This window comes from Caretta caretta, chromosome 4 (assembly GCF_965140235.1).
Source record: "Caretta caretta isolate rCarCar2 chromosome 4, rCarCar1.hap1, whole genome shotgun sequence".
NCBI lineage: Eukaryota > Metazoa > Chordata > Testudines > Cheloniidae > Caretta > Caretta caretta.
Window position 1 is genome coordinate 48,758,735 of NC_134209.1, and position 23,145 is coordinate 48,781,879.

The 23,145-nt window shown below is 39.6% G+C and overlaps 1 protein-coding gene across 2 annotated transcripts in view; it reads left to right on the forward strand.

The window, feature by feature from the left end:
• Positions 1–12,928: 12,928 nt before the first annotated feature.
• The window catches only part of LOC125635426 (bifunctional heparan sulfate N-deacetylase/N-sulfotransferase 3), a 120,547-nt gene continuing 110,330 nt past the window's right edge, over positions 12,929–23,145 (forward strand). Inside the window, exons 1-2 of one of the 2 annotated variants that reach the window (XM_048847121.2) lie at positions 12,929–13,415; positions 21,272–22,401. In XM_048847121.2, the coding sequence (XP_048703078.1) occupies positions 21,421–22,401 (981 nt within the window). In that variant the 5' untranslated portion in view covers positions 12,929–13,415; positions 21,272–21,420. The remainder of the gene's footprint in view (positions 13,416–21,271; positions 22,402–23,145) is intronic. The other variant, XM_048847122.2, reaches the window with a different exon arrangement.

Sequence of the window (23,145 nt, forward strand, 5' to 3'; positions counted from 1 at the left end):
ATGTGCTTGTTCACACACTAATAGGTCTATTTGCTTCTACCCAAGTCGTCATGAGAACAAAAACCAGTCACACTAATGTGCATAGAAAAATTAGCAATGGAAATATGAAAAGTGTGAATCACAGCTAGGATTTAGAGAACATTTTCCCACTGTTTGTTGGTTCTAGTGGACAGTGTTATAGAAATGTCTATACCTGATTGATTTGATCAGAAACTGATGTTCAGCTGGTCTAGGATGAAACTCTGAAAAATATTACTGTTGGAAAAGGAAACTTGAAAACCTGAGGCCTCTCACTTCTGTACTGTATTTGCATTAGACATACTGTCTTGGGGCATGAGCCTGCAAGAGCTGAACCAGGTGTGCCCAATCAGCTAATTAGGCTGCAAACAAGGAGTAGGGGGAGCTTCAGATTGAAGTCAGTTAATTAAGGAGAAGCTCACCTGCAATGGACAAGTAAGGCTTCTACAAAAGACAAGAAATTGGAAGCAGAGGGGGTAGTAGGAAGAAGTCTGTAGTTACCCCTGGGAGAAAGGGGCTGCAGAGATGAGTTGCTTAAAGTTACTCCTTTGGCTGAGGGAGTGAAGAGACTGGCAAATCTAGAGGAATGGGGAGGGTTAGAAGGTATGGAAGCAGCTCAGGGAAAGGCAGCAAGGTGTAGGGAATGGACCTTGAATGCTGTGTAGAGTCCCTGGAACCTGGAGTAGAGGGTGGGCCTGTGTTCCCCTATCTGCTACTATGAGGTAGTGAAGTGGAAGATGGCTTGATATGCCTCTCCCCTCCCCTGGAAGGAGAAACCACCCACAATAGTGCTGATCAGGAAGAGGATGCTGTCCTTCCTGGAGCAAGAGAAGGGCTACAGAGAGAAACTGCTAGAAGAGGTGTCAGCCTGACTGAGCTAGTCCTCAACACTGCCAGGAGGCAGTGCTGTCCAGCGGTGAGTAGAGCAATCTCATCACACATGTACAGTATAAACAGACAGATGAAATTGTGTACTGTAAGCTTGACCACTTAATAATGAAAGCTCCCTACAAGAAAAAATAATAACTTAGCTTCTGTTCTGCTAATCCATTGCTTTGTGGGTTTGAGCTGTATTTGGTATATCCCAGCTTTATATGTAAAAAGGTACAGAAAGGATGGACTTTCCTTTAAATATCTACATTTTGTGAGTTCCTTTAGATCATTCCTGGAGGTGTGGCCAGTAATTGTTTAGAATGGTCAGGTGGTGCAACTTCCAGGTAATTTTAGTCATAAAGACAAGATCTGAAGATATGAATTCCCTGAACCCTTTGGATCTCAGCTGTGTATGTAACAACAAATGCTACAGGGACCCCCTAGATTCCCTTAGAATAGCCCTCTGGTGGGATTTATAGAACTCGGAGCATAACTTAATGGTGCTCAAAACATGGAATTATAGAGAACCTGTTAGTGGCTATATGGTATATTGGATATAACTGTGCAACCACTTTCACCCTCCCCATAACTATTCCACTCCCTTCAGCATCACCCCATAAAGAAAAGCCTAGTGGCTTTTTTCAGTCTGATCCAGTTATCGCTGATATCTGTGGGAGCGTTTCCATTGACTTGAGTAGGGACTAGATTGGACCCTTTGTGATTAAATATCAGCAATAATTATATTTCAGTACTTTGTATACTGAAAAAAGCACCAATTTTTTGTATTATAGCTCTATTTATGACTTCTTACAAGATCAAAACTCCAGCCTTATGTAAAATATCTATAGAGCTAAATCTGTTGTTCTCTGTATTAAATCTATTGACTTATTTAGTGGAAACTTACTCCAAAGGTGTAGAATGTAATAAATATACGGAAATGAAGAGAGAATTGGGGGAGGGAGAGCATGTATTTCAGGAAAAATGTGTTCTTAAACATCATCAGCCACATCTAGCAGAAATTAGAAAATGACATTTATCATAGGACATTCCAGCAGAAATTGCTTGTAAATAAGTAATATAAAGCGAGCTGTATCTTGCAGCTATTGCATTCTGCTAGCAATGGAACTCATCCCAGAACTCCTCCAGGGCCACATATACTGTGCATCACATGGCAAAGATCACAGAGTGGAAAAATAGCAATAGTACGCTAGAACACATTGGCGGAGGACATGAGACTGAGCACTAGATATCTATGAAGATGGATTTTTTGGAATAATGTGTCCCTGTCTAGTACAGTAATCCTTCATCTAATAAGATATAGAACACAGTCAAGTGTGCATAAATCATTTTGTGTGTGTTCCATTTGTACTATATGTGGCTGGGATTGGAGTACTTTGAACACTGTTTATGTCAAAGAGAAGAAGTATTACAGTGTTAAGATAAAGAAAGAGAATAGTCTTGTGCTACAGGCACAATGTTCATGTCCACCAATCTACAATCAGAAACAAGCTCCAAATGGCTAATGGGGTCTCGAAGATCAGATACTACATTTAGCAAACTCAGGCAAAGGAAATGCCATGTGCTAAAATTCAGCTCACCACAGTGAAATAAATTTTCAAACACTGGCTTCAAAAAACATACCAAACAATATTGCCAAACAGATTATTTTTATTCAGATGAATTATCCTGACCTAAGTGAATTGAAGTGGAAGTGTTCTCTACTGGCCAGCAGATATCTGCCATCTGAGATCGTTAATAGTTAACTAATTCAAAGTAATGTTACTAGACTAACCATGTTAATACTGAGAGCACTTTGAAACCCTGGAATACATATGAAATATTAGAGGTGGTGAATTTATAGAACTATTTGAAAAATGAACATGTTACACATAATTTCAAAATGTTCTCTTCAAAGGGTTCAAAATGAAACCACTATCATTTTTAAAGGTTATTCACATTTTTAATTTATCAAAAATCTAGTTTGATAAACAAGAAAAAAATAATTTACAGAAAAAGGGTTTTGGAAAATGAGAATTTAAGAACAATTTCAAGAATGGGGCATAGTGAGCAAATCGAGGGACGTGATCGTCCCCCTCTATTCAACATTGGTGAGGCCTCATCTGGAGTACTGTGTCCAGTTTTGGGCCCCACACAACAAGAAGGATGTGGATAAATTGGAGAGAGTCCAGCGAAGGGCAACAAAAATGATTAGGGGTCTGGAACACATGACTTATGAGGAGAGGCTGAGGGAACTGGGATTGTTTAGTCTGCAGAAGAGAAGAATGAGGGGGGATTTGATAGCTGCTTTCAACTACCTGAGAGGTAGTTCCAGAGAGGATGGTTCTAGACTATTCTCAGTGGTGGAAGAGGACAGGACAAGGAGTAATGGTCTCAAGTTGCAGTGGGGGAGGTTTAGGTTGGATATTAGGAAAAACTTTTTCACTAGGAGGGTGGTGAAACACTGGAATGCGTTGCCTAGGGAGGTGGTGGAATCTCCTTCCTTAGAAGTTTTTAAGGTCAGGCTTGACAAAGCCCTGGCTGGGATGATTTAATTGGGGATGGGTCCTGCTTTTGAGCAGGGGGTTGGACTAGATGACCTCCTGAGGTCCCTTCCAACCCTGATATTCTATGATTCTATGAATGTTGAATTTTTTTCTCAAAATTCAATGAAATTGTTTTCAACAAAAATTATGATTTTTAATGTCAATTTTTTGCAAACCTTGTTGTTTTTTTTCAAAAGGCCATATTTGGATGATAAAATCTTTCTCTTGAAAGATGTTGACCTGTTGTACTAAAGTAGTTTAGAAATCCATGATCACATCATAATCCAACAACAATAATAGTGCTAATTATAAATAATTATTCTATTAATAAATAATAATTACAAACCTGCTCTTTGTTTTACTTGGCTGGCTTTTACTTTGGTGGTGGTTTCTTCATTTGACAATTTTCTCTCCTTTCAGGGCCTTGACACACAACCTGAAAATAATATAAAAATGCCTGGAGTTGGGGCACTACAGATCACCAATGATCTAATCTGCAATTAGATTGCCTCCTACTAGGTGCTAAGTACCCTGTATTTCCATGAGGTTAACCTGGAATTGTTGGTTCTGAGCATCTCTCAGGCGGTGCTCAGAACCTTGAAGGTTTGGTCCCAATATGCTGCTATTTTAAAGAGGGCATTGAAAGAATGAACACATCTCTCTCAAATGTTATGTAGTTTTTACTAAATCTGTTTTTTCCCCCTTCTCCCCCTCCCCCCACAGTTCTTGTTGCTTTGCATTTTTGCTCACTGAGGACAATATTCATTGTTTGCCTTCCATGAGCAATGGGGAGCCATAACTGTTGGAATATGGCGAGGGACATAGAAGAGAAGGAGAGCTAGTTCTGTATTCCTGTCTAATTGAAGTTCATGGGATTAAGACCCTGTATTTAGAGGTAGGGGCTATAAGATGGTGCTGCTGCTCTTGGTGGTATCTTTCCCTCCACACTGTAGGCCGGTAGTCCCCCAACTTTTTTTTACTTCACACTTATCCTGTCTGCCCTTTGCGAGCAAGGAGTATTCCATACTTAAAGGTAGGGGTGAGGATTCGGAACCATCAGTGCTTGTAATACCTTATTCAGTAATTCCACTCAATTAATCTCTTCAGATGTAAAATTCTCTTAAAAGTGCTCTTCAATCATTTCAGTTTTTTTGGTGCTCTATCTTCAGAATCATGCCCTTTGTGGAATAAAAGCTGGCTGCTAGGGATGGTAAGATTATTATAGGTTTTCTGTTTGCAGTGCTACAGTTTAGATTGTGTCATCTCCATTATAAAACTTTTTTTTTCTTTAGAGGTTTTATAACTTGGCTCTAGAAGTTCATTGTGGGCTGAAACTTTGCATAAAATCTTAGCAAAGCAGTAAATTTATTGTTTGGAACTTGCAAATAAAATGGTTTTGGTTAAGTGCAGAAAATACAATTTCATAGATTTCAGGTTGCTTTTGTGCTACTAACTCACAAATAAGTTTGGTTTAGGACTGTTAACAGAGCAAAATATCAGTTTATGCCACACAGTTTTTTATTTTTTAAAGTGCTTCTCCAAAACTCAAGGGGAAAAAAACACTTTATGTATACGTACAAATTGCCCATCAGCCCAATGGTCACATTAACAAACCTTTCCCACCAGACCAATATTTACCTCTCAAACCACCCAGTTATTCAAATTGATTGCTCAAAAAGAGCCTGGGCAAAACAGGCCTTGCAACATGCCCTGAAAGCCAACAAATTCTGGCACCATCAGGGCAAGGACCCATTGACTGTTTGACGGGCCTTTCATTGAGACTGGTCTGCCTGCAGCTCCCATATAAGCTCCTCAACTGGTTTCAGTTGCCACAATTTCACATGAGAGAGGGGTCTGAGATATACAATTAAGGGTTTTATAACTAAAAATCAACACCTTGAATTTCACCTAGATAAAAAGGAAGCCAGTATGGGCTACACAGCAAGATATTCCACTAAACAAGCAGGCAGCTGCAATCTGCAAAAGCTTCAGTTTTGAACCAAATTCCCTGATCTCATAATGTGGGGCTGGGCAGCCCCACATCTGTTTCTCAGCACAAACTAGAGCAGCCTTAACGTTGTTCTCACTTAAACCTGGTTTCCCACAATGCTCAGTGGCCATTACAATAGGTGGTGGTAGTTGCAGCAGAAAGTCATTCTGGCCCTGCCACTTTCCTGCTGTAATCTACACCTACTTTAAGGCTTCCTTACACTGCTAGAGTAGTGTTTAAACTGAAAACGAAGATCTGGCTCTAACGGTGTGCTGCTGTTAATAACCAAGTGAAAGTTTTAGGTTTGGTTTTTTTTTTTTTTTTTTTTAGCTGGAAGATTCCAAACTTGACTGTCTTTACACTGTAACGCATGGAAGACATCAAACTGCTATTTCCAGATTTTGAAACCCAGAACACATTAAAGCACTCACGATGTAGAAAATAGCACAAAACATCCTCCATATATTGTTACTAATATAAGATACATAAAATACTTCAAATCTGAACAATATAGGAATAAGAAACATTCTTAATGTAGTGTGAGAGATTTCAGGATGTACACAGCATCCAGTTATTTACTCGTTATTTTATTTTCAAATTATATATGCATTTGCAAACTAAAGGCAATGGGTAGGGAGATATTAGGTCTCTCTGATTTAAAGAAATTGCAATACTTCTATGGTTGATTTATAAAGACAATATGCTTTTTTTTTTTTTAAAACACACACACCTCATTACATTCAGATTCATCCAAATGCAATCTCCCTGATAACACCCAAAATGGAGCATTTTCTAGTCAGACAGTTTGGATCTTTCAACAGAGCCTAGCAACAGCTGGATTTATGCTTTTACAAATTGCCATGCAAAGGCTGACAATGGTTCTAACGGAGAATGTACTGCCTACTTTTCAACACATACATATTAAGGACCAAATTCTATCCTCAGTTTTGCCACTATAGCCCTGCTGATTTCAACAGCAGTGCATAAGTATAACTGATGGAGGTTGTATACATCACTTTGATTTAAAATAAGGATAGATTTTTGGCAGGTCTTCATGCAGCTGAGGAGGGGGGAAGAATGCAAAGAGCTGCCTCCTTACACATTCTATGGAAGAGCCTGTCACACTTGTAGTCCCTTTGCTCAAGGAAGTGTAAGCATTGCACTCTGTGCAGTCTGGGGAGGGTGAAGGGTCCCTAAAGAGGTGGTGGTGGGGCCATAGTCTTGCTTCCTTGTTGCTCCAGTCCACTCCCCCTACAGCCCAGGCTGCTAGGGGAGAGATTGTGCTTCCTGCACACGCAATTCACTGCTGAGCTCTTCATTAGGGCCTTTGAACAGCCCCCTACTCAGGGGTAAATACCACAATTTGACTCACAAATTATTATGTGCATTTCCCAGGAGAGCTTCACACAGCAATGTGATCTATTCTTTCTAAAGCACCTCTTGACTAGAAGAGCCTGTGAGAGTTAATCAAGACTTTCACATTGATTGGAAAGTAATAATAGCTTATGAAATGACATTTGTAAATTGCTTAACATTTTCTTGTGACTTTCTTCATTTCATAGTTTCCCTACATGTTTAGAGTTTTTCCCCTTCATTACTAAGTTCAGCCAAAAGTTCAATCCTCTAAATGCAAAGAAGCGTGTAGGAAATTAGGCCCCAGTCCAGCAGAACACAAGCGTAACTTCAGTGGGACTATTCAAATTCTTAAATATATAATTGTTTTGTTGGATTGGGACCTTAGAGACTGCAATTTCGGTAGCCACAAATCAGGCTCCTTAAATTGGGCTGTCATTCTCTACAGATTTTCTTCCTCTCCCCTTTTCTGTTGAGGATTATTCCTGTTTGATAGAAAGGGCTCAGCACCCTCCAGCATGAACATCCAAATTCTTAAAAAAGGGGGAGGACATAGTACTGCAGAATCCCACCCATGTTACACTTTAATACAGATGCTGAATTATGCCCCTCCCCCTGAACTCTAGGACTGTCAGGACTATGGCAGTATAATATCATTATCTGTATTGTGCTAAATGTGCATGGCACTTTGCAGGCAAATAAAACACCAATCAGATCATTAGCTGGTGTAAGTCAGCCTAGATGCACAACACTCATGCTGATTTATACCACCTGAAGATCTGTCTCAATGTTCCTCCCCTGATCAGGTTAGGATCTGAGATGGAACATGATCCATAAGCAATATGGACAAATACTGACAAGAGACAACTAAAAGTTGTCTGACATTCTGGGCTCAATTGAGCCATAATTGTGTAAACAAGACTCCTGGTAACTTCCACAGGACGTTTCATATAAATGCCAGTTGAATGAAATGGCACCAGACGCTAAATCAGGCCCACTACTACTACTTCTACACAACAACATGATCTAAGAATTAAACTGTTTAGGCGGGCACCATCTTTTTGTTATGTTTGTGCAGTACTTAGCACAATGAGGCTGGGACCTCTAGATGCTCCTGCAATAGAAATAATACATTTCAGACTTTAATTTTAATCTTTTTTGGATTGCCATATACCTGTAACTTTCTATATTTAATCACAATCTCTAGATCCTTCAGAAGACCTTGAACGGTTTTCTCTTGAGTTTTCAGATTGGAATAAAAATAGTTCTATTGGCCTCTAATCTTTTTTTAATCCCTCTGCTGTAAATATAGAATTATTATAGTATGTGATGTCCTGGAGAATATGTGCCATCATGAAATTCTCGCCCCGAACAACAGGAGAACTAAGACCCCTATGCATAATATATGATTGCAGATGGGCAAGATATCAATGGAATCTGTTTTAAGATGAAATTAAAACAATATATGGTAATGACTCTACCAGAGTGCCTGATTTTTAATCTACTGTGTATTGCACCAGAATTGAAAAATTAATAAGCAGAAATATCAAGCATGCAGATTAATGCTAGAAGAAATTATTTTGCCTTCTTTCTCCTTCTTGACTGCTAGGACACGTTGGCAACCAGTATGTTTCCCTGGAGGATAATGTCTTATGTTCCAGAATCTAAACTTTCATTTAAAAAATACTTTTAGGATTATGTTCACATTCATGTGAATAGAATTGAAGAAATAATGTTTGCCTGAGTCTGCATACAGCCTAAAGCAGCAGTTCTGAAGTGTAAATTGTTTTCTTTATCTCAATGTATGTTGTCTCTGAATCCTAACAATGAAAATTTTAATAACATGGTTAGTGCAACATTTGAGAGAATATCACCATTTAATTTTTAATCAGCCCTGGTTAAATTTTGTTGTCAGACCCTACACTGGTTCCTTTTTTTTTTCCTTCTATGTCCAATGTCTTGATTTTTAGATATAAAATTTTGAATGCTGGGTGGAAATCACCAAAAAAATGTTACTGAAGAGGAAAGCCCTATAATATGCTGAGGATTAGTGATGGGGGTACAGTATTTATTTTTGTTTTGCAAATTATCAGATTATTTTCAGAACTTTTCTTTCTATACAGTTGAAAAGATTGGGGGGGGGGGTATGTCCTATTTTGTTATATTTCCTGGAATCCTTTTTTATTTTCCAAATTGTTTGACAGAAGTTTTAATTAAATACTACTTTCTTCAAAAGAATAAGGCTGCATTAGTCTAACTGTGCTCACAGCATCTTTCTCTTTAATCCTCCCCCACCCCCACTTCTACTTTTCTCTTACCAGTTTCAGTATTACCAAGGACCTTTCAATTAAACTGACATATATTCAAAACAGCTAACTAAAATTAATACATTCTGAATTTATCCTGTGATTTGAATATTAACTAACACAACCCCTTGAAACCTAGCGACCTGATATAATGGGAAGGAAAATCTTTTTCTCTCCTTCCAAAAGTAAATTTTCTGGTAAATTGTCCTATAGAGTGACAGAAAATGTTCAGTCCTCTTTGCTAATGAATCTATCTTACTTGGCATGTGACTTGAGCAGTAAATGATGTTTTAATGTAGCAGCTCAGAACTGAGAAATACCTTAATGAATTTTTGGAGCTTTATAAATTCAAGAGCTCGCCATATGAAGGCTCATGTGACTTGTTTTACAAAGATGGTAATTGTTTGGATCCCCTGATTAAAACGGAACAAAACATAGTTATTACAACAGTTTATACTAAGCCCACAGATGATAAAACATTTTTACTACCAAGAAGTCATCACCAAAGGCATGTAATCAGCAACTTGCCTTCAACTGGCTTGAAAGATACTACTACAATACATGCAAATGGTAGGACTTTTCAGGATAAGGTATTGAAAATGAAACACATTACTGAAGAGAAACTATAATTGTGGTCTCCTCCTAAGCATGGCTGCTTTCCAACACTATTTGCTACAAAATAATCCTTACATCTTCAAAAATGAAGTACAGGGTAGTAAAATAGAGAACATTTTTAATGTAAAAAGATTATAGGGCTTGACCTGTTTTCTTCCCTGCCAGCTTCTTAACTGATTATTTTTTAACTGCCTGAGTGTCTGTATGAATGCCTAAAATCACATTCTTTTCTTAGGTTTCAGAGTAACAGCCGTGTTAGTCTGTATTCACAAAAAGAAAAGGAGTACTTGTGGCACCTTAGAGACTAACCAATTTATTTGAGCATAAGCTTTCGTGAGCTACAGCTCACTTCATCATCTTAGTTACTTGCATTTAACTCAATTGAAATCAATGAGGTTGCTAGTGTACCGAAGAAGAGAATCTGGCCCTTAGTCTCCTGTGCAACTGCATCTATTACAATAGGAAGTGATGAGTTCTGATCTGAGCTCACCACTGGAAGGCAAGTTCTAACTGGAACCCAGACAATGAGTCCCTCTGTGACTTCTGGCAAATCATGGGTTAATCTTTGTCTCACTTCTCTCCTCCTCTTCTCTTCTTCTCTCCCCCCCCCCCCATATAAAATAAGGACAATAATACCCATGTCACAAGGGTATTTTAAGGATTCATTAGTTAATATTAGAAAATGAATATACTAAGCACTGTTAACATTTTTGTATTTTTAAGGTTTTTTTAAAATAAAATCTGGATTCTGATTAGCTATAGTAACTTTGTATTATGCCTGGTAAATCAGGCAGTAGTTTTTTAAAAAAACAAAAGAATAAGACTAGGCAACTGATTACTTCCCAGATGTTCCATGTTTTCAATAACCTAAATGACTGTCACAGTCCTCCCCAGTAAAATTTACACAAATGAGATTATTTGATAAAAAGATGTAATAAAACAACAAGGTATCTGACTTTACTTAGCCTGGCAAAGCTACAAAAAAGTTGTGTGGTTTATTGAATGACATCTAACTGAGAAACAAATCATTTAAAAGACCAGTTAGAACAACGTGGAAGGGTTAACGTTATAACAAAGATTTCTTGTAACACATAGAAATTTGTCATGCTTATAACTAGAGATGGGCCAAGGAAGCATTGTACAGATTATAATCCAAAATGGTCTTAAAATGGGGTTTGAAGTTTAGGTACAGAGTGAAAGGACAGCAAAGGTACACTTCAGATCAGTGGTGCTGAAAACTTGTGAGCTGTTCTTGAAAGATTTCATCCCCAAATCTCTCATATAGAACTGATTTTTCTGGGATTTCCACTGTTTTCTGGATCTGGTCCAAAACAGAAGTCTCCTGTGTTTAGATTTGACACAGGCTGTACTACAAAGGGTATGTTTTTATTGGAGGATTTTAATTAGACTTCCCTTTGCCCCCATTAAATTTATGATAATGGGGGAAGAAGGAACAGGATTCTGAGGTTACAATTTGAGACTTTTATAACTTAACTATATGATAAATATATTCTTCTGGAAAGAATAATTTTCATGTTCTTCACTGAGAATTTTCCTTGAGTAAGAATAGCAGAATTGGACACGGGGTGGGGGATGATTCATAAGCACCACTCAGTGCAGTGCTGCTGCATCAACCTTGCCCCTGACACTTATCATTGCATTTCAAGTCTTATTCATGTGTGAGTGAATAAAGAACCAAATCTTGCTCCTCTCATTCATGCTACCAGTCCTACTGAAATCAATGGGACTGCTGGCATGAGAAAAGTGAACAAGGTTTGGCCCAAAGTACTTCCCAGTATTAACACTATGGACACACTGTGCTAGATACTCTACAAACTGAACAAAATTACAGTCCCTACCCATCTATTTGCTTTGTGTTTGTACAGTATCAGCGGTGTCCATAGCTAGGGCTCCTAGCTGCTATGATAATACACTTCATTTGCATTATTATTTGTAACAGTCATGTTAGTCTGTATTTGCAAAAAGAAAAGGAGTACTTGTGGCACCTTAGAGACTAACCAATTTATTTGAGCATAAGCTGTTGTATGCGATGAAGTGAGCTGTAGCTCACGAAAGCTTATGCTCAAATAAATTGGTTAGTCTCTAAGGTGCCACAAGTACTCCTTTTCTTTTTACAAAATGTATGATTTCTCATACTTATTTGTATTGTAACCAGAGCACTCATGTCATCTATGCCCCCATATTTGGCTTTGGTATGCCCAAAACACATGAAGTAGGGGTGTGTGTATATACACAAACATTATCTGTATTTCTATAGTGCTTTTTATCCCCAAATTTCAGGCTGCTTTATAAATACTAATTACTGAGGCGGTAAGTACTATCGCACTTAGTTTAAAACGTGTAAACTGAGGGCTTATGTGAGTTGCTCACTATCAGATAATGAGTTAGGAATTGAATGTAGGTATTCTGGCTGCGAGTCCCCACTCTACATTCCGGTCGGCAATAGATTTCCCCACTACATGCTGTGTACAGACACACCCTCGAGATTAGTTTGTCATGTTCTGGGACGTAGTTACTATGTCAGACTAAGAGTGGACAGAGGCAAAAAATACAATCCTAATTCTTTACGGAAATGACAAGTTTAAGATATTGGGTGAAGGAGTGGGTTGGCACCTGAAATAAACTGGAGCAGGTCACTCTTTACACAGATCCAGTGCATCGACACCAGGGGTCTCCTCCAGTGCATGAATGCATCTGTGCAATCACAAACCTCCAGGGGGCTAAGGTGGAATAGCTACACAACTAGAGAGGAAGGCCGTGTAAGTAGCTAGCTAGCCAGAGTGGGGAGAGGCGACTGGATGAAACACGTAGGCGTGAGGGGCCTGGAGGGCATCTTGGGGTGGAAATATCGTTTAATAATACACCGTTTGGTACAATAAGGAGGAGGCAGGAAAGTACAGTGCGAGAGACAGCAGGCACTACCCACCCACCCTGTCCGCGGTACGCCCTGCCCTGCGACGCCTCCCTGCTGCTCCGTGCCGCTGGGCGCCTAGCGCAGCAGCGAGCCGGCCGCGGAGAGCGGCTGCCGCTGAGTGCAGGAGCTCTGCTCCCCCGGCGGCCGAGGCGCCCCCATCCCCCGCGTGGCGGCAGAGCGTGGACTAGAAGCCGCCGCGGCCAGCTCCGCAGCCACGCACCCAGCCCCTTGCGCAAGCCTCCCCGCGTAGGAGGCGACTGGGGAAGGGAGGAGCCTCCGCCGGCCAATGGCGGGGAAGCCGGAGTCCCCCGCTCGCTCCTCCCGCCGCCTCTGCGAGTGCGAGAGGCACGAAGACGCGCAGCGTCCCGCTCGCTAGAGCTAGAGGCGGCGGGCTCTGGCTGGCCCACGCTCCGCCGCTGCGCCCCGCCGCCTGCAGCGCAGCCCCTCGCCCTTCGCGGCGGCTGCTCAGAGCTTTGCTTGGCTCATTCTTCTCCTGGGCGCTTGGGTCGCGCCGGCTGCTGCCTAGAGTCACCTCCAGCTCCCCCTGCTTGGGGGAGGAAGGAGGGAAGCTCTGCCTTTGGGGTGAGGGAGGCTCCAGGGGCTGTACCGCCTGCCTCCTCCTGGTGCTTCGGTCGGGGCTTTGCAGACCGGATTGGGAGGGCAGCGGAGAGAGAGAGGGAAAGACTGGCACCGGCCACTCGTCCCGTCCCAGGAGGAGCTGCATGCAGCAGGTCTAGGGGAAGTGGAAGCTGCACCGGCATGTTCCTGGAGTGCACCTGGAGGTAATAATTGGGGCAGGGCTGGGCTCGCATTTTGTGCTTTAAGCCTAGATAGAAAAGTCTCCAAACTCTATTATCTCCTAAGCTCCTCACTCCCGGCCGTCCCCCCTCCCCCCAACAAACTTCTGCGGGGCGTACTTATTGGTGACGGTGCAACTTTCAGTGCGTACGGACCTTTTCCCTCTCGCATTTTAATCAGGTCTGTTCAGACCTACAGCTCCTGGGCGGTTCTGCTGGTGTGAATGGTCTGGAGACTTATGCATGCAGCGATTATTTGCGGGGATGTATATTTATCAGCGTAGTTTATTAACCCTTCAACTGGCAAGATATGGCTTCGTTTCTAAAAATAGCCTTTAACGACTCATCCCAAGTTTAGTATATCGCATTCGGGAGAGTTCCTATTTATTAGCTCAGTTAGCATCTGTCTTCCTGATCTGGTACCCAAACCAGCCCTGCAGTTAATAGGTTTTTCTGTGTGACACTGTTGCCCTCTAGTGTTTTAGGGCACTTAGAGCTGCTTGATTGCTGTGTTAGTAAAAATAAAATATCTTAACAATACAGTCATAACCCATTAGCTGTTAGCGTCTGAAATCATCCCAAACCCATGCAGAATTTGGCATGTGCTAATGTTTATTTCAGATGTTATGTATATAACTGAGAAGTTCTATCAGCCTTTTGAAATTTTATCTAGGTAAATTACTAACAATTAGTTGACTCTTCAGGCCTGCCAGATAATTGTTTTGGAAATATGAGGCCTTTTGACCAAACAATAGAAGTAGTTTTTTTCATCCAGTTTTTCACCTAAGTTTTTCAGCATTAATGAAATACCTGCATTTAATCTTTTTGACAAGCATCAGTTAGGAATATGTTGGAAATAGCATAGTTTTATGATGAAAGTACCTGGGAGACAGAAGAACTGAGTCACCCACAGACTTTATGTGACCTGGGGCAAATCACTTAACTTCTGTATGATTGAGTTTCTGCCTCAGTAAAAAATGGAGATAGTAATGCTTATTTCACAGAAATATTGTATAAGTAAATTTAGTGATATTTGTAAAGCTGTTTGAGATGCTTGGCTAGAAAGTACTGAAGGGAGGTCACATAGTAATGTTGAAAACAAAAAAATATTTTTTAGCAAATTAAACTTTTTCAAACCTTTCTTTCTTAAATAAACCAACAGTTTTCTAAACACTATTTCATTAATTTTAAAAACTCCTTTACTAACAGATCATTATGCAGTCATCCCCTCCATATAGGGCAATATTTCCTACTGGTGTCACTCTGTGTAAAACAACACATCAAAAAGCTGAAGGTACAGAGATTTAATAACAAAATGAATAATACTTGCCAGAAAGATTTGGACAGAGTGTTTACCTCCTGATTTCTATGCTTTTAAAGAATCTTTAGTCCATCTAATCCATCCCACCTGTCAGTTGGTACACTTAGAAATGTTAAGTCCCCAGATAGTCATCTGTTCCAGCCCTGAAATTGTGAAACTTATAGCTTTCAATTACTTTCCTTGACATGTCACATATCAATATCCTTTTCATTTAAAAATCTCTTCCAAACATATAGACTAAATATCAGCTTTCTTATTTGGTATTTTCCTGAGTATTCAGTGCTTGACTTTTATGGCAGACAGAGATTGGTACCAAGTACTTGGAAGCAGTATGTATTTTTATTGTGGATCCAAAATATGCATACTATCATATGTACCACCATTGCTTGCCAATAGACATTGTTCCTTTGTGCCTCGTCATTCATTAATTCACAAAGGTTTGCCTGTTTAGCAACATTAATGTAATAATTTCAACAGAACTTCCTAATCAAGTCAACGCTTTATTTTCTCTGGGATATTTCATGATTGTTTGTCTAAAAATGGCATTTTTGTTCAGTCTAGTTAAAAAATGTACCAATCATAATTTTAATGCTACACAATATGGAAAATATTTGTATTGTTTCTGGTTTTCATTTAAAACCAGTTTTTCATATTGAACTTGAACATATTTTAGCTGTGGAGGCAGTGGTCAGTGTACAAAGGAACCGAGCTAGAATGTTGTTTTAATGTGTTGTTAGGTTAGGAGAGAGAGACATAAGGATCTGTGCAGCTATATGTAACTGCAGAAATATCTTTTACAGTAAATAATATTTGATGGGTAACTAGGGAGGCCTGACTTCATATCATTTTTGTTTGCTCTTTGTAAATCAGAGGTGTCTTCAGAATGCAATGTCAAGAAGAATTTATGTATACCAGAAGATAGAAGGAGCTGAGTGTAGCATAATTGTACTGTTCCTACACAGGGATCAGGGTATACAATATGTGGCTGAGGTAAACCTTAAGTTGAACTAAATGATCTTGCTTCAAATTGGAAACTATTTTTATAGGCTTTATTTTCTCTTTTGGTTTTGGATATTTTCAATTTTTTCATTGATTATGCAGATGAAAATAGACTTGTAACATAGCTGAGTTAAAGAAAACCGCTTCTGGTGGGTTAAAAGGTTTGCTGACAAACACTAACACAATTTTAACAGACTTCAGTTTGTATGAGGGGTGGGTAGGGTGACCAGATGTCCCGGTTTTATAGGGACAGTCCCGATTTTTGAGTCTTTTTCTTATATAGGTTCCCATTACCCCCAACCCCCTGTCCCAATTTTTCACACTTGCTGTGTGGTCACCCTAGGGGTAGGATTCCATTTGGATGTACGTTTCTTGAGAAATTGACCCCAACTATACAGGGATGGATTAACCTAGAATTGATGTCATTTCTAAAAAAACACAAATACTAATTATGTCACTGAATGGCCAAGAGTATAACTTTCTCCAATTATCTTTTACATCCTGCACACAGAAAAAATGTATTTCCATTGTATAAAGGACCATTGCCTGCTAGTGGAGAACCCATGCAAAGGGACTACATGCTTCCCTCTGCACCATGGGACTCTCTGTGGCAGATTTTTGCTCTACCATACAGAGGGAGGCAAATTGTCATGCTAGGGATGTGACCACTATGTTCACAGACAGCCCAACTCTAGAAGGGATGCGTACCAAAAGGAGGCTACAAGCCAGCTACATGAATTTGAATGTCCTGATCCATAGGCTTAAGTAGAGAGATCTTTTTGCAAAGGTAATATACACATTTTTAATGCTTTGATATGTGTAAGCTTTAGAAACCAATAATGGCATATGCATGATCTACACACATGTGACCTCCAGCCTCAATTACTACAACCCATTAGTGTGCCTGATCCTCAGCTGGTAAATCAGCATAGGTCCATTAAAGTCAATTTAGCTACACTGGTTTACACTGAGGATTTGTTCATTATATCCAGGAATAAAACCACACACCCAGAAAAAGGTGCAAGTGACACAAAGCACAGCAGTTTGTTTGCAAAGTAACACTGGTTCTTTGAGCACATCATGCAGGGTGCTGTTCTCAGCATTCGCTTACCATTGAACACAGAGGCCAATTGAAGATTGCTGGCCTAATATTCAAAGCCATTTATGGGAATTGGCCCTAGTTACCTGGGCAGTTACCACTTCTATACGTATGACCTCCCACTGCAGCTATGTTCTGTTGAAACGATGAAACTGTCAACTAATTGGATGAGAACTAGTGGCTATATGAGACAGAATTTTCCCAGGAGCTGGACTATGGAAGTTGCTCCCATAAGAGGGAGGAATGACCATGGTACCCCTTGCATTCAGAACTTAATGCAAAGCTCATTTACTTTACTTAAATTTCCTTTAGTAGGTTTGTTGTATGTGAGAAGAACCTATTTGTCTATATATCAAAACATTTCTACCTATTCAAATTTACATATGGGGAAGACAAAAAGAGATTATTTCTTTTCCTCTTTGGGAGGCCCTGTGAGATAACATGTTAGGAGCAATGTTGTAGTACAGGGGTCGGCAGCCTTTCAGAAGTGGTGTGCCAAGTCTTCATTTATTCACTCTAATTTAAGGTTTCGTGTGCCAGTAATACATTTTAATGTTTTTGGAAGGTCTTTTTCTATAAGTCTATAATATATAATTAAACTATTGTTGTATGTAAAGTAAATAAGGCTTTTAAAATTTTTAAGAAGCTTCATTTAAAATTAAACTAAAATGCAGAGCCCCCGGACTGGTGGCCAGGACCCGGGCAGTGTGAGTGCCACTGAAAATCAGCTTGCATGCCAAAGGTTGCCTACCCCTGCTAGTGTAGTACCTAGATTAATAGATTCTGGTCTCAATCTGCAGGTGGATACTTAATGAATGCAAAAGTCTTAAAGATCAATTTAGGGATTCTCAGACAGGGACTGAGGTGCAGTGTTGAAGAAGTGCAGCGGTAGCTTGCACTGCTGCAGACTGAGTGGCACATTCTCCTTCAAAGGTCATTGTATAGTATTGTACAATAATGGTACAAGGCCCTATAATAGTGGGAGTGTAATGTTTGGGGCTCTTTTTGGATTCTGTGGTGGTATTTTACATATGAGGCAAGATCCTCATCTGGTGTAAATCATCATGGTTCAATTGAAGTGAATGAGCTATGTTGGTTATACTAGTTGAGGAGCGGTCCCAAGTTTTTGAAGGTACCAAACCAAAACAATATCAACAAACTCATAACTCTTCTCAAATCTCAGATGTTTCAGATATCTTTTTGATTTCTTATGTGCTGCTCCTTATGCTTGGAATTCTTTTGTTTTATTAATCAGATAACCACAATTCTTCATTCAGATCACTTCATAAAATAAATTGGTTTCAGGAAGTCCAACATAATAATAAGTGTTCTTAGAAACCAAACAAAAAAATCCACAAACATTCTACAAATTGTATCCACAAATGAGAAGCCTGTCTGAAAACAACCTCTTAATCTTGCCTCAATCATTCAAGATTGAGCTTTCTCTTTGTTACCTTACTTCCAATCAGATGAATCTTCTCTTTATTGCTCGGTAGGCTGATAGTCCCTCTGATAATAACAGCCTAAGCATCTAACAGTGCTCACTATTCAAAAGTATTCTGTTGATCCTTGTAACACATGCAGGTTGTCATTTAGTCTTTATTTTTAATAAAATTTGCAAATTCTCTTTTCAGGCAGCTGTCTCTACTTTCTAGAGCCAGGATTCCCCCCCCCCCCCCCCCCCCAATCCTGAACAATTCACCTTTATGCTTTGGGGCTTTGAACACAGTGTGCAACAGGGAGGGCAATTTGTTGTGCTTCAGTGCAAATGTGAGTGACTGTTATGTCCAGTTGTGAGTAAAGATAAGAGCTAGGTGTAAGCCTTTCCACTGCGTGTGCTAAGTCTTAATACATCTGTGCACCGTTTCTTTACTCTCAAGAACAGGGTAAAAAGGGGAAAGATATGGGCAGAGAATGAATTTTTCTGGCAAGACATGGGCTTAAATGTAATCCCCATCATATGAGAAATATAGCTATGCTTTCACAACTTTTCCCTAGTCCTGTTAAGCAGGAAAAACTTGGGTGACATATTCTAAAGCTACTGTTAAAGCAAGATTGGGTTCCCCTCAGCTCACTTTCTTACTCATTACTTTTTACCTTGTGTTTATACTCCTTACTTTCACTTTGCAGGATCAACCCCCTGGAATGTAGTTAAAGCTGAGAAAGTTAAAAGGACATTGAGTTTTTAGTAACAATCAGTAACTCTCCCAATCAGAAATTTGAAAATAAAAGGCCTGCTCCAATCCTGATTTAAATTGGGAATTAAGTTTGGAGTTTTGCTAATGACTGTATTAGATGCAGGAAAGAGCCCAAATTTCTTTCACTACTAATCTTCTCCTTCAGCCATTTGTAAATATTAGTTTGTTTTCTTGCATTTCTTGTGGTGCACAAACTTATTCGGTCTTGTTCAGTTATTTTCTCAAATAAATATTATCAAAATGCCAGGAATAGGAATTTCTAGCAAAATAGCTTGGTAACTTGGCAGAAGCAGAGCGCAAAGTGTTGTGGGCCAAAGACCTCTAAAAACATGCACAGTTGTATATTTTGCATAATGGGTATATGGCAGGCATCGTCTGCCAGTTTGTACACAAATCGCAGGGTTTTGTGGTTACAAATGGATTTACCCACTATTGTGAGTGAGATCCATTACAATTTAACCCTGTAGATTTTACATATATAAGCAATGGCTTTTGGCTTTAAATTTTGTGGCTCCTTCAGTGTTAGATTTTTTTAAAAAGAAACCATATACCTCTTTCTGTTGCATTAAAAATACATTAAGAGGATGTGTGGTTAAGCACTCAAAAGTCAGGAAAAGACCAAGCTAAATGTTGCAAACACAAACTTAATATTGACCCCTGTGTGTATTATATATGATACATTCTGCAATTACATTGATGTGTTCTGTTTCCTAAATAATGCTATATAATATGCAATTTTTGTTGCAACCTTAGTTAGCTGTCTTGCAATACTTGCTTTATTCTTTCATATTTAATTTGATTGTCATATTTTTCCAGTTTATTTTTTTAAATAGGTCTATAATTTTATCAGTAGCTATTATCTTTTTAGTCAGCACCACAGTTTTCTTTAGGTACAGCTCAGAGCATAAGTTGCAAACTTAGGTGGCTCATGTGCCAGTACGTTTCTATTATTACCCCGTGTTATACTTAATCTGGCGTGTGTTATATTTAATATGGCGTACATAAGCATGGTTTATTGTATACTTTTAGTATAAAATACTTAATGTATACAGAATAGTACACTGTAGAACACATATGCCTTTAACATAGAAGAAAAGATTGTAATTTATACTGTATTATCTGAGAAATCGTGTGTGACCATATAATGAAGGAATCACACACAACAGGGCAGAGTTAAGGGTATGCATGCAACTTTAACTTCTCAAGAGAAATCTTCACACAAGAGTGAGTGCATTTAAGCAGACAATCTTAACCTCTCTTAACTTATTTTTTTTTAATCTGGTTATGAAATCTCCAATGTGTGGAAGGTTGGGAGAGGCAGGGTTTGCTTGCTTGCTTTGTTTTTAGGAAAATGACAGGAAAAGAAATATATAACGTGAAAATATTTGGCTGGACGCCACTGGAATGCCCTGTGTCCTACACTTTGAGTTCCATGGGAGGAGTTCCTCTCTTGCCAATTTTAGGTGTGCTGCTTTGTATCTTACAAGTGTTTAGTGTGGGCAAAATCCCTGTCTTCCTTTGTGTACTGGCAGCAGAATTGATACAGTTTCCTGTGAAAGTGGGGGCAGTATGTGGGAATTGGGCAGGGGATATGCATACTTCTGTGGAATGGACCTCCGTCTGCAGAAGCTCTCTGCCAGTGTGACTCTCTCTTCAATATAATGTAACATGTCCCTCTCTCTGCTTGATCCACAGAAGAGGTGATCTCTTAAAGCTGCCAGCTATGCGATCTAGGGCCAGATTTTAAAAGGTGTTTAGGTGCCTAAAGATGCAGATCGGCACTTTTGAAAATCCCACTAGGTGCCTAACTGTCTAACTCCAATTAAAACTCCCTTTAAAAATCTGGGCCTTGATCTTTTTACTCAAGATGTAGAGTCTCTTAGCTCTTGTGCTCAGTTCCCGATGATGACCAAAGTGGTGCTTGTTACACAAGCACGCTGGAAGTACTCGGGCTAGACTACAGGTAGGGTGGAGGATCTCTCTGACTCCCGTCCTGTAGAATTAGGAAGTGCAAAGGTGAAAATTGTGAGTTATAGAATATGAATATAATAAATAATGGAGGAGGGGAATTAACAGAACTGGTTCAAAAGTTACAAAAGAAACTACCTAAGTTCTGAATTAATTTCTGAGCCTATCTTAGCAATGGTTTGCCTGCTACCAGCTAATTGAAATGCAATAATATTTTTATGGATGCATTAAACTTACACTTTTCTTTTTGTTTTAGACTATACCTTCTCTAAAGCTTGCTGAAGATAGACATATGTGCTGCAATGGTGACATAAATTATTAAGCAGGACTGGAACAAGTTGTTGAAAAGTTGTGGTTTTTTTTAATGCTGCTGCTGTTGGAAGCAGTCTAAGGCAAGTATACAACATGAGTTTTATCATGAAACTTCACAGACATTTTCAAAGAACAGTTATCGTGCTTGCCACTTTTTGTATGGTGAGCATTGTTATTTCTGCTTACTATTTGTATAATGGCTACAAACAGGAAAATGAACTTTCTGAGATCTCTTCAGAAGTGGAATGTGGTGATCTTCAGCTGTTGCCATACAAGTTAATGGAGCTCAAGACAGTGAAGCCCATTGATCCCATGAGGACTGATCCCGTAGTGCTGGTGTTTGTGGAAAGCCAATACTCAACACTCGGTCAAGATATAATAACAATTCTAGAATCCAGCAGATTTCAGTATCACATAGAGATTGCTCCTGCGAAAGGTGATCTTCCAGTGCTTATAGACAAAAATAAAGGCAAATATGTTCTCATTGTATATGAAAATATTTTAAAGTATGTGAATATGGACTCATGGAACAAAGGCCTTCTAGATAAATACTGTATTGAATATGGTGTGGGTGTCATTGGATTCCATAAGGGCAGCGAGAACAGCTTGCAGAGCATTCAGTTTAAGGACTTTCCTTTCCATGTTCATGGCAATCTGGGTGTTAAGGACTGTTGTGTAAACCCTCATTCCCCATTGCTTCATGTAACTAAGTCCTCTAAGCTTGATAAAGGTCCCTTGCCTGGAAATGACTGGACAGTTTTCCAGATTAATCATTCAGCCTATCAGCCAGTGATATTTGCAAAAATAAAGACTACAGAAAACCTCCCACTACCCATCACTAAAAATGCTCTCCATGCCACAGTAGTTCATGACCTGGGGCTTCATGATGGGATTCAGAGAGTTCTCTTCAGCAGCAACTTGAACTTTTGGCTGCACAAGCTGATCTTTATAGATGCCGTCTCTTTCCTGTCTGGGAAAAAGCTCACATTGTCCTTGGATAGGTACATTCTTGTTGACATAGATGACATCTTTGTTGGGAAAGAAGGAACAAGGATGAATGTCAATGATGTGCAGGTACAGTATGTGCAAAAACCACTATTCTGCTACTGCAAAAGCTTCCGCATGAATTCTTATTTTTTAAACTGAAATTAATATTTGAAATTTACCAAAGATGCAACTCTACCTTGCTGCACCAATCCCACGTATATGTGTTTGGCATGGGAAAAATCCCTTGGGCTTTGGAGAGACAGAATCCTTCTCCTTTGCAGGCTACAAAGTTCCTTTGTGGCACCTGCTGCAACCTCAGAGCTGGAATAGAGTCTATAGCCTATTAACTTGCCTCTCGCAAAGGTGCTGGGAGAGGCTGGTGGATCATAATGACAGATCCTCTGGCCAATTCAGGTAGTCACTGGAGTGACAGAGAAGGAGCAGCTGCTGAACTTTGTGCTGAAGGTGTGTGCTCCTGTTTGAAATCTTGGGATTCTGCTTTCCTGCCCACATGAAAACTGGTTCTGCTGTATCCAGAGCCCTCTGCATCTATGAAAGGGAATAAAGAGGATAGGGTTTCCCACTAATAGCAGCCAAACTTATAAAAAGTTAAGAAATTGCAAAGGATCTGATCCTGCAAAGTGCTAAGCACTTAATGGGAGATACTTCACTGGGAATTGAGGATACTCTCACTTTCCAGGAAGTCTCCAGCACCTCTCAGGATTGGAGCTAGATCCTTAATACGTAATACATGCATGATCATAGGAGCTAGATCATTCGTATATAATACGTGCATCAGGCAGTCTTACAAGCAGTAGGTGAATGAGTTGA